General features: G+C 52.1%; 1 protein-coding gene across 2 annotated transcripts in view; it reads right to left on the minus strand.

The window, feature by feature from the left end:
* Positions 1 to 1,021: 1,021 nt before the first annotated feature.
* Positions 1,022 to 12,271, minus strand: part of PFKFB4 (6-phosphofructo-2-kinase/fructose-2,6-biphosphatase 4) — a 34,254-nt gene continuing 23,004 nt past the window's right edge. Inside the window, exons 9-14 of one of the 2 annotated variants that reach the window (XR_550027.1) lie at positions 11,931 to 12,035; positions 9,995 to 10,124; positions 9,830 to 9,892; positions 7,632 to 7,696; positions 5,253 to 5,584; positions 1,022 to 1,196 (exon numbers count right to left, since the gene is read on the minus strand). Coding sequence is in view for 1 of the 2 variants with exons in the window: in XM_008565733.1 (XP_008563955.1) it covers positions 5,525 to 5,584; positions 7,632 to 7,696; positions 9,830 to 9,892; positions 9,995 to 10,124; positions 11,931 to 12,035 (423 nt within the window). In the remaining variant the exon portion in view is untranslated. Of the gene's footprint in view, positions 1,197 to 3,464; positions 5,585 to 7,631; positions 7,697 to 9,829; positions 9,893 to 9,994; positions 10,125 to 11,930; positions 12,036 to 12,271 lie in introns of those variants that run through there. The other variant, XM_008565733.1, reaches the window with a different exon arrangement.

Here is a 12,271-nt window from a genome sequence, read left to right on the forward strand (position 1 = left end):
AATGAAGATATATGAAAGAATTCAGAGGAATCAGATTGCCACCAACCCCCAGCCTCTCCTGCACCTCCTCCCCTGCCTGCTAAAGCAAGGTGAAAAGACATCATGAGGAAGTTACTTTGCAAGAGGAAGCCAACTCTTCTTATGGCCCCTCCTCCCCAGTCCTTCTTATCTCCAGTGCCTTAAACTAGAGGTAGATTCCAACACGTCTGGAAACCCTACTACAAAGTCAAACCCAGAGAGGAAGGCTTATATATCAAAATAATTGCAAGATTTTGTTATTATATGTTAGCCAAAAGATGGAGAATATGTGTGGCAACAGATGGAAGTCCTAGACCAAGAAGATAAGACCATAAGTTTAGATTGGGCTGAATTTATCAATATGGGTGCACTTACTAGAGATTTTGGATCCCATGTGCTGGCATGGGGGGTGTTTTACATGTCTACTTGGTTGGCTGAATGAAAGCTGGGTCTCATTAAAAAATCTCCCTGGTATCATCTAGAGGAAAGAATCTGAAGCCTTAAGATTTATTTATTCATCCATTCAAAATTAATGTTGGCTGGCCAGCCACCAAAAGAATTTAAAAATAAAAAGTTGGACAGAATTTATTATGGACAACTCACCTTTTCCCTGAGTCCCTGGAGAAGGCCCAGATTACTCTCCTCACCGAAGTCTTGGGGAAATTCATTGCTGAAGGGAGCATTTTTGAATAGTTTTAGTCTGCTAGAGCTACTATAACAAAGTACCACAAACTGAGTGGCTGAAACTACAGATATGTACTGTCTCACAGCTCCAGAGGCAAGAAGTCTGACATTAAAGTGTTGGCAGGTCCATGTTCCTTTCGAAGGCACTAGAGAATACTGGATTAGCACTGTCCACCCCACTCCAGCCTAATTTATTACATCTGCAATGACCTTATTTCCAAACAAGTTCACATTATGAGGTACTAGGGGTTAGGATTTCATCATATGAATTTGGGGGGAACACATTTCAACCAATAACAAGCACCATAGTCACTGTTTTCCACGGGTCAGGGAATCAGATGGGAGAGACTATAGTTGAAATAGTTGAAATGGCTCCTTGATTTCTTTTTCTTTTTCCTTTTTTCTTTTTCAGAGCAGCTGGTGATACAGTGGCTCCTTGACTTCAATGCAGATACCAGGACCCCGGGTGACAAGGGTTAAGTAGCAGTGTTGAGCTGCCAGAGAGAGAGATGCAGAGACCATGGCATGCAGGTTTACAGGTAATCTGAATGGTCAGACCTGCAGGGATCTTTGGCCTGATCACCAGGCCCCTTGGACCAAAATAGATGGGAAGGCCAGTAGAGTCCTACTTACATAACAAAAGAACTTGAGGCCCAGCTATCAGAGACCCAGCTGCAACAGAGAGGACCTCTCACCAATTTTCCAGATAAAATCAATTCACAAACCCAGGGGCGCCTGAAGGAAGTGGGATGGGCACCCATTTAGGAGGGCCCTGTGAAAACAGCACAAGTTCATACTGGCATACCCCTCAGGACCTCCCCCAGAATCCTGTAGCCACTAACAGGTGTGGCAGACACTATTTCTGGTCTACCACAAAGCCATTTTTCACTTTTAATAAAGTAGTTTTGTTTAAACATGTCCAGCCCCAGGAGATGAAAAATGATTGGTCTAAACCAATCATGGCAACACTGCCCTTTGCAGGTGATAATTATTTTAAATATATACTTGAATGAGGGGCCTTTAAAAAGTTCCTGGAAAGATTTGTATTATCCTCTGAATTTTTTTTTTGCAGATGGCCAGTACAAGGATCTGAACCTGTCACCTGGCTGTTAAAACTCTGCCCTCAGGCCGGCCCGTGGCTCACTCGGGAGAGTGCGGTGCTGATAACACCAAGGCCCCGGGTTCGGATCCCATATAGGGATGGCCGGTTTGCTCACTGGCTGAGCGTGGTGCTGACAACACCAAGCCAAGGGTTGAGATCCCCTTACCGGTCATCTTTAAAAAAAAAAAAACTCTGCCCGCTAACCAGCCAGCCATATCGTTTAAATTCTATTTTTCCAGGAACTTTTGAAATAAATATATATATGTGCGTGTGTGTGTGTGTGTGTGTGTGTATATATATATATATATATATATAATGTTGCTAAAGCCTATGTCTTTGCAACAATATTCTGTTCTATCCAAATATCCTCTGACCCTGATGGCTATTGTTTCCCAGTAACCCAAAATGCTATAAAATTCCTCAATGTGACATTAAATAATTGCCCTTTCTAGGCTGTGGTAGAACAATGGACCTGAAGAAAAATTCTTTTTTTTTTTTTGGCCAGTAGCAGGGATCAAACCCTGGACCTTGGTGTTATCAGCACCATGCTCTACCCAACTGAGCTAACTGGCCAGCCCTTGAAGAAAAATTCTGATAGTGTTATATTTCATTCCTTCTGTTGTTGCTTTACTACTAAAAATCTTCAAAACGTTTCCAAAAAGTGCTGAGACTCCTGAAAGGAAGCCAGGTGTTCACCCCAGGAACTCAGTGCCTAGAGACAGGGGAGGACTCTGAGCTGTCCCTGAAGCTTACCCACAAGGCAAAGACAGTCGTAGCTGATAGCCACCTGAAATTTCCAAAAAGTGCTGAGACTCCTGAAAGGAAGCCAGGTGTTCACCCCAGGAACTCAGTGCCTAGAGACAGGGGAGGATTCTGAGCTGTCCCTGAAGCTTACCCACAAGGCAAAGACAGTCGTAGCTGATAGCCACCTGAATCCTGCATAGCTGCCTCACCCTCTGACCCCTGAGATGACACAGCTAGGTAGGGCAGAGCCATAGCTATTGGCCACCCCAAACCACCCAGAAGCAGCCCAGCCACAGCCATCCTCTACCCTGACACACTGGGAGAGGCACAGATGGGCTCCCAGCCATGTCCAGCCCCAACCTGTCCACAGATGCAACCTACCTTCCCAACAGCCAGCCTCAAGGCAGGAAGTGTGGATAGTCCAATGAAATTCTGAGGCATGGGAAAGGGAAAACCCTGCCCCTTGTCACCATTTTCCCTACCCCAGAGGTAGGTGACAAAGAAAACACTAGAGAACTAGCCAACATGTCCCCTTGCACAGTCTCATGCAGCACCTCTCCATCCCCGACCCCACCCCTGGCCCCCATCCCCAAGGATGCCAATATTTGGGACCCACACTTCCAGGGACCTCAGAATCCTCCCCTTAACAGTGCTCCACTCCAAATGTGCCCCCTTCCAACATCTGCCTCTTATTGAGGGACAACGACCCAGCACCCTAGGTCAGACCAGAGAAAACTCAGGCCCTGGCCCTGCCCATGTGTGCCAGGCCAGGGCTCACTCCAGGGCAACATAATTCCTCTCCAGGGAGGGAAAGCATGGGGGTGGGAGCTGAACCAAGGATCCCAACAAGAAAGGATCACATAGGGCATCTATAGAGCTGGCCAGAAAGAATATAAATGGAGGACTGGCTACAAAATACAATCTTTAACTATTATTTATTTAAAAAGCATTTATTGCAAAGAATGCTGGACACAGTGTGATGTGTGGCTGTGAGCCAACACCATCCATTCCAGGGAGGCAGGAGAATGTCTGCAATACAGGCACATTGACTGTCATGGCTAAAACCTGGCAGCCAACCAGGCACACCACCCATGCAGACACCACTCAAGGGCAGAGGCTGAGAGGGGGCTGCCCCCACCCATACCCCAACCCCAGAATTCTCTCTGCCCTATTCCCAGTCCTTGCAATGCACCCAAGTCCAGCAGCTCCAGACTTCCCTCTGTTCACAGAGAGAGAAGGCCTTGGTGGTCTTAGCGACATCCAAATGTACATGTCCTGCCGACGACTGAAAGAACCTGTGATAGCTAACAAGTGAGAATGTCCAGGTGACAAAAGTTACCAAAACTCCAAGGGACACCAAAGTAAAGGGTGCAGTCGCCATGTCCCAAAGGCAGTGGCCCAGTCCTCTGGCCCCAGATCTAAAGGGCTTGGAGCTCCAACAGATGAGTCCAGAAGGAGGATTCTGTCCTGGTCCCACCCTGGACACCTCTCCACCTATATTTGTCCACAGCTGCCTCAGCACACAAGGATAGCACAGACAGCCAGGGCCAAGTACATTAATTTTTCTCAGGAGCAGGTGACAACTGCAGGCTGCAAAGCCCAGCGGGCTAGAAAAGGTGGGCTGCTCTACCAGGCACAGGCAAGGAAAGGTTGCGGATACAAGGTTCCAGGGGCCTGGCTTCACCAAGGTACACCTGTGGACAGCAGGGCACCTGACTACAAGCCCAGGTGCTTTCTGACCCAGCCCCAAAACTTGTTAGCCAGTTGGTTTGCCAGCTACCAAATGGAGCCAGAACCCACTGCTCGGCCTGCCTCTCTGGGTCCAAAAGAACTTAGGGGCATGGCAGATGCCAGACTTCAGGAGGCTGTTTTCACCAGGCCTCACATGCACATGAGTCAAGAGCTGTGAGGTGGCTGGGAAAATCCTCCCTTGTCCGGGGGCTGCTTCCAGGTTCTGTCCTTTCCCTTCCTCAGTCCCACAGTAGACGTCAGCAAAATCAGGACAGGTTTTACAGGACCATAACAAGTTTTTCTGAATTATTTATGGCAAATGCATGTCTCTGCCACCAGTGTATGTTCCTGTGTGGACACAGACAGTAGCAGGCGAGAGGCCGCCTCCTCCCCAGCCACCTGGTGTGGACAGCTGGGGAAGGGGAGAGGGGATGGTGGCCTCACCCTTGAGCACTTCGGTGTGTGCACTGGGAAGGTAACTCATACAACTGCCCTGTCTTTACATGGTTTCACCATGAGAGCAGCTGGGAAGGGGCAGTGTTAGCCGCCAGCTCCCCCAAGTATTCTCATGTATGCCCAATTGGAAGGGGTGACCACAAATGCCTTCCTCCCCACGTTTTTGTGCAAACAATGTTCTGAAGCAAGCATGCTGTTTTCACAAATGGCCACAAATGCGGGCAACACAGACACAGGGCCTGGCCAGTGGCTGCCCAGGAGGCGTCTGCCTTGGCTGCCGCTCTTCAGTTCCTGGCACGGAAGGGTGAAAAGGGCTTTCCCTCTCACCTGAGGCAGCACAAGCTCAGGGTCCCATGAAGACCTCGCTTCTGGCTCAGAAGTGGCCACAGAGAGGACAGCAGAAGCCCTGTGGGAGGTCGCCAGGTCCACCCCAGGCAGTGGGGCCACAGTGGGAACATCACAGCAAGCACTTTCTGGTTCACATTTTGGGGCTTCACGTCTCACAAAGCCCACTGACCTGGTGAGGCAGAACACCGACGAGCTGCAACAGAAGGACCCAGTGCCGGCAACTGCTGAATGATTCTCAGCAGCAGGTCAGGAACCACGCACGACCCTGTCACTGTCAACAAGGTGGTGGGTGTGTTGGGCAGGGGTTCTGGGTGCCACCAGCCACATATGGCTTCAAGAGCGTTCCTGCATGGTGACTGTCACCCAGACCGGGCGGGGCTTGGGATAACCTTGTCTGCGGAGATCAACGCCTGCCCAGGGGTTGCAGTGGATGAGACATAGTCACTGGTGAGCGGGGACTGTCACAAGGGCTTCCTCCGGAGGCCTTGAGATGTCTACATTCTGCACAATAATAAAAACCCAGAACATTCACTGTTGTCTGCTTTCCTCATTGCTCTGGCCTGTCTAAGCTCACGTTCTCATCTCAGGAGTGCTAGCTGAGGACTCTAGACCCCAACCTTCCCTAAGAGTGCAGGGTCAAGAGCTTTGTGACACAGTGGGTGCTGGAACAATAGAACAAAGGTGAGGGTGGAGGCAGGTCAGGCGTTACCCAAAAGGATGCTGCCCCCACCTCCTGTCTCAGGAGGAACCTGAGGTCAAGTGGAGGAACCCCTGGCTTGGGGCTTGCATCCTCATCAGTGGGGCCAGGGAAGGGTTTGGCTCCTGGGGGTGCCTTCTTCCTGTCTCTTAGTGTCAGTGGATGGGTGTTAGGTGTAGCCCCAGTAGCCTGTGGGCATCTGCTAGTCTGCAGTCTGGTCTATCCCCTCAGGGCTGGGGCATAAGGTCCCTGGAGCCCCTGAAGTCCTCAGCTGCATAGCTCAGTTTCATCCTTGGCCTGCTAGCCTCAGGGTGTCTCAGGCCTCAGAAATAGAGGGAGTGAGACTTCCCTCAGCTCTGAGACTGCCCTAAGTGACAACCAATCCTGGTGGTCCATCCTCCCAGCTGTGAGCCCTTTGGACCATCACCTGCAGGAACAGGTCACCAATGACCTAGGCTGCAGTCTTGTGCAACATGACATGCCCAGATCTGCAAGGAGGGAGACATGGCCCCCATGGCCCAAACCCTGGTCTCATAGGACCAGTCACTAGAATCACAGGAGCAGGTACAATTCTCACTGTAGCTTAAGGCTTGAGGGCCCCCTTTCCCACCATAGCGTGCCCCAAAGATGGATCCGAAGACCCTAGGATCCTGTCCACCTGAAAGGGAACCATCTGGGAACCTGTGGCCAGCAGAAGTTGGTCTCTCAGAAGTGCCCACCCAGAGGTGGGCAGAGTGACTATCAGCCCACAATGGTTGCCAGGCCTAGGGGTCTCTCTCGCCATCACCCTGTCAGTGCTGGGGGCCCAACATCATCTGGGCTTTCCTTAGCACAAAGGATGCCTATTAGGACATGCCCTCCCCTGTGACCTATGGGTGCCAGACTAGGCCTGGGCCAAAGTGGGCCAAGGTGCACACAGACACCCAGAGTAAAGGGGAGAGAAGCCTGCATGGTGACAGGTCCTGGTTGGGAGCAGCAGCTTTGGGAAGGAATAGGACACATTCACACATCTCTGCCTGCAGGGTTCAAGGGCTTGCAGGTAAGCAGGGGCCCCCAGCAGGCTGGGCCAGATGTCCTGGTCCAGACCAAGGCCTGCACCTTCAGCAGGGACCTAGGTTGTAAGCATGCCCCATCATGGATGGCAACAGGCATGACTGAGGCCCCAGGAGCTTTCTCAATGCAGTAGACTCCAGGAACTGGGACTAGCATCCAGAAGAGGAGGTCCTGCCCTTGGCCTCAGTGGGAGACGTAACCAACATTGTAGAGACCCCACATAGGCATTGAGAGTGGTTCTGGGCAATACTCCAAGGAGCTTCTGCCTTAAACAAGGCACCTGGGGAAGATGGGATGGTGAACCATTCTTCCGGAGGAAGGTCTCCGACCAGTGCTGAGCCCCTCGGTATCCACGTGGCCCTTTCCCCAACAAAGCACAGCACTATTTTAATTTTTTAAAGGTGCTTGAGTTAGAAAAGGTGCTCATGAGGCCTGGGCTGGGGGATGCGGGGCATGGAAGAATCCCCACCTGCCTCCTTGTAGGTCTCTAGCCTTTCTCAGCTGCCCCCCCCACCCGTTTGACCCCTCAAGTCCTAGGGCCAACCACACCCAAGCTCAAGCACTTCCTAACCTGGTGGCCCAGTCCCAGGGATTTCCCCACCCACAGGGCAGCTGGCCTTGGGAAGGCCTAACCCAGGGTCACCCCCAGAGCAACAGCCCTCACCCTGACAACAGGAGAACAGACTTGGCAGAAGACTCAAGTTCTCCCTGGGAGGCACCCAGCTGGGCCTGGCCCTGGAAGATGTGGTGTCCGGCCCCCAGGAATGTGCCTACCACACCAGCAGCCCCCATTGCTACCTGAGGCCTGTCCCGGTGCGTGTTCACAGCCGCCACATTCAGGAAGATGGACTCCACTTTACAACCTGCCAAAAAGAAGATGTAAATCCATTCCTCCTCCTAAAGGCAAGTGGAGCCACAGAGGACAGAAACTTCTCTCAGGAGGATGCTGGGGTTTGGGGAATGAAACAGCCGTCTCAGCCTCACTCTAGCCCCTCCAACTTAGGCAGCTCTGGGGAGCCCCGTGAGGAAAGATGAGGCACCCTGTCAGACGCATGCTTATCCCTGTGTGACTGCCCAGACAGAGCCACACTGAGGTCCCCACACTGCACAGAAGAGCAACAGGTCTAAGCTCAACATGAGGCCACTTATCTCACCATCTGCAGGGTCCCAAATCACCCATACCCCAGCCCGACCACACAAGGCCTAATCAACCTCATGACAGGCTGTAAAGCTAGGCGACCACCCCAGTTGTCAGGCTCTTTTACCTGCTGGTAATCCTGCACCAACTGGGCCAATTGTCAAGCTAAGGCTGGGTCTGGAGCTCCCAGACCCCTGAAGCCCATTCACAGACTGGGTCACAAACCCTTCATATGCCAGGCTGGGTCCGCACGCAGGTCTATGATCTAGGTAACAGCCAAAATGTCCTTGGAGCCACAGGTTGGAAAGCGTGGCTGCCCGGGGCAGATGCCCGAGGCCGATACCCACCCGCCTGCTTCACTAAAATTCTCTCTCTCAAGAACACAATAGCAACAAAACTAAAAAGATATATTGGCACACATGCGCACTAACTCCACACACACACACACACACACACACACAATTTGCTTACAAAGAATGCTGAACCACATTGGTACACATGCGCACTAACTCCACACACACACACACACACACACACAATTTGCTTACAAAGAACGCTGAACCACATTGGCAACATGCGCACTAACTCCACACAGACACACACACACACACACAATTTGCTTACAAAGAATGCTGAACCACATTGGCACACATGCGCACTAACTCCACACACACACACACACACACACACAATTTGCTTACAAAGAATGCTGAACCACATTGGCACACATGCGCACTAACTCTCCCCCCCCACACTCACACAATTTGCTTACAAAGAATGCTGAACCACACCCAACTGGACCTGAGGCGAGGGCCCCGGATCAAACTATTCTATTTTTCCAACACAGGCACCCCATGCAATAAGAGACGACAGAATTATCACACACTGTAATGACATCAGCGGCCACTGAGCTTTACAGTCATTCTCCAAAGAGCACCTGTGTGAAAGGTGAGGAGCAATGCTCAGGAAATTAGGAAATTGCCTGAGGTCTCTCCTGGCATAGCAAGAGGCAGGGGTGGGACTCAAACCTCCACTTACCCAGAATATTTTAAGGTCCAGGCCCTGGGAACCATGGGGCTTTGTAGGGGTTTTGGAAAAACCAGTAGAAAAACCCCTCTTGCAGGTAGGCAATGGGTAAGGAAGGATGTTGGGAAAACAGAATAATTTAATCAGGCCCCCTCGCCTTGGGGCAGGTTGGGGGTGGTGCAGCATTCTTTCTGGGTAGGTTGTGTGTGGGTGGAGTTAGTGTGCATGTGCCCCAATGTATCTTTTTAGTTTTGTTGCTATTCTTGTGTTCTTCAGAGTTTGTGAAGCAGGCTGGCTGGTGGTCTACTGCCTCGGGTGACCACCGTGCCACCACGGCCATGCTTTCCAACCTGCGGCTTCCAAGGACCTTTTCCCGGTTACCTAGCTCACAGACCTGCGTGGGGTGGGGGAGTGGGGGTCTGGTGACCCAGCCTGGCATGTGAAGGGTTTGTGACCCAGTCTGGACAACGGGCTTGAGGGGTCTGTGAGCTCCAGACCCAGCTCTAGCTTGACAATTGGCCTAGTCAGAGCAGGATTACTGGCAGGTAAAAGAGCCCTACAACTGGCATAGTCGAGTAGCTTTACACAGGATAACTGGGGAGCTGTCCTGTGGCCACACACATTTTTTAACAATAAACTTTAAAAAACAAAAACAAACAAACAAACAAAAAAACCAATAAACTTTAAAAGCAAATTGGGAAAGGTAGTGCGGTGGGGGGAGGAGGAATGGGGTCCTAATGGGATTTTTCAAGGGATTTACAGAAAATCATGGAACCCTGCAGAGATCCAAAGTCATGACAACCCAAGGTCAATGTGCAGGAATCTTCCTTACCATACGCCACAGGGGTCAGCTTCAGGACTGTGTGCAGCGGACATTTGAGGTAGGGCAGCTGTTCTGTGGACACAGAAGGGGACAGTTGGCACACCAGGGATGCCTGTATGACAGTCCCTCTCTCGCGTACATACACATATGCCCCCTCCCGGGCCAGGCCCACACCTGCCGCTTTGTCAAGGAAATAGGCCAGGAGGCAGCGCATCACAGCCTGGTGGCAGATGACCAGCACGTTCTCTTGCCTCTCCAGCTCCATGATGACAGGCTCCAGTCGCTGGACCAGGTCCTCGTATGACTGCCAGGACAAGCAGGGAAGGTGTCCCCCAGGCTCGGCTCCAGGAGCGATGGAGACACCCTGGGTAATGGCCACCTTCCCGCTCCCGGAGCTCCTCCCCTCCTGGGAGGTTGTGGCTAGATCTCCTGTAGCCTGACTCCTGAGGGCATGGAATGGACAGCTGGCCCTTGAGGACTGTGACAGAGAGATGTCTGGCTTAAGCTGGGGGCAGAGGGTGTGGGCAGCCTGGGAAAGGGGCCACTGCCCCCATCCCAGGGCCAGGTCCTGGTAGGATAGAGAGGGCAGGGCTAAACCTCAGGTTCCCATTCCAAGGAGCCCTGCACTGAACCCTCTGCTGTGGGGAATTCACATGCCGGCAACTGTGATGGTGACAAAGACACTGCTCCCTTCCAGATCCCAGCAGACAGTGCAAGGAAAGGGTGGTGGGGCAGGGAAGCAAAGGACCTGGGACTTCTTGGGCCAGGACAGTCAGAAACACCTGAGTTTATCTACCTGCCCTGTACCCTCCTCCACTCCACCCCCCTCCACTGTCCCTGCCAGATGTACACAGTGGACCCTGCTGGTCCTTCGACCAACCCCTCAGCCTGGCAGGTTAAGAGATTTTCATCAGAGAACTGGGCCTAAGCCCAGGTAGAGTTTCATGCCTCTGCACACAGTGAGTGGTCCTTCCAAAAAGGCCTCTGCCAGTTGGAGCTGAATTTGTCCCATGCTTTGATTAGGAAGCAATGACAGCACATTGGTTCGAGCTGGCCTCTAGTAGTTCTGGAGAAACCTAGACCAACTCTTTTGGTACCTGTAATTTCCCGACCAATTTTTCCCTGTATTCTCAAGTTTGAGCACCAGTTGCTTTATTTCTCTTCACTGTTATCTGGGTTGCTTCTAAATCTGAACTCTACCTCACAGTACGATGTGGGATATAATCAATGCTCTCTAGAGCCATATTGTTCCTGAGAGCAGTACAGTACAGGGGCCCATGAGCCTGGCATCTGGGTGGGAGTGTGTCTACATGTGTACATGTGTGGATACACACGTGTGTCTGTGGGAGGTATTTTTATTTGGTCACTACCCCAGGCCACCTCCTGGAAGTGGGAGAAGATGCCTAAGTCAAAGGTGACCCCATTTCTGGCCTGGGGCCTAGGCTGACCAAGAGCCTGTCTGTGAGAAGGTGATATGTGCAGGTGGCCATGGTGGCTACAACTTATCTGGGGACATTCTCCCTGGGTCTGGAACCGTGGCTGGGGGTGGTGCCTGGAGCAGCAGGGAGGAGGGATCACCCTGTGACAAAGGGAAGCATTCAGAGCAAGGGCAAAGGCCAGGGCAGAGATGTGAGTGGCCTAAGACCCAAGTCTCAGGTCCAGCATGGAGTCCCTGACTCCTTGGCCACTTGAGCACCTTGGGAAGAGCTGACAACACCCTGGGATTGCCAGAGGACCCTGAGCTATCTGCAGGGGTCCTGGGAGAGCCGAGCCCCGTGGAGCCAGGACTACTCACCTTAGGCCCTGTCCTTCCCAAATCTCCACCCCTGGGAAGGGGGAAGACAAAGACAGGGAGAACAGGGACCCTACAGTCTCAGGGCTGGATGCCTGCCCTGTGTAGCACCAACCACCCACCATCCAAAGAGGGGACTGAGTTCTGGGCCACAGAGCTGGGAAGTGGTAGAGATGAAACACCCCAGGCTGGCCTACCTCTGAGGCCAGCCTCTTCCACTGTCCACACGACCTCTGCAGAGCCCCAGAAGCCCCTGCTACAGGCAGTGCTCTCAGGCAGGCAGCAGGTAGTGGGGACTGAGCCCGAGATCCCACCTACCTCCCCCTTGGGGTACCGGTACCGGTACTTGTCCTGGTCTCGCAGAGCAAACTCCAGTGGATAATGTTCCTGAATTTCCTCGTAGGTCATTTCCTCACAGACACCCTAGGGAGACACCACAGTCATCACACCTCCCATGCCTTGTGTCAAGGGAACAGCAGGCAGAGGAGATCAGGTTTACAGGGTATTTCCTGGGCCAAGAGGATCCACCCAGCTCAGAACTTAGACCCTGTCTGGGAAGAGCAGGCCCTCTAGGAACATAGCATTAGGATAGCCCCTCTTCTGTAAAAAGCTACCAGAAAAGTCTTGTCTACCCATCCATTGTCCATCCATCCAGTTTA

The sequence above is a fragment of the Galeopterus variegatus genome, unplaced genomic scaffold, assembly GCF_000696425.1.
Source record: "Galeopterus variegatus unplaced genomic scaffold, G_variegatus-3.0.2 Scaffold203, whole genome shotgun sequence".
NCBI classification, from domain to species: domain Eukaryota; kingdom Metazoa; phylum Chordata; class Mammalia; order Dermoptera; family Cynocephalidae; genus Galeopterus; species Galeopterus variegatus.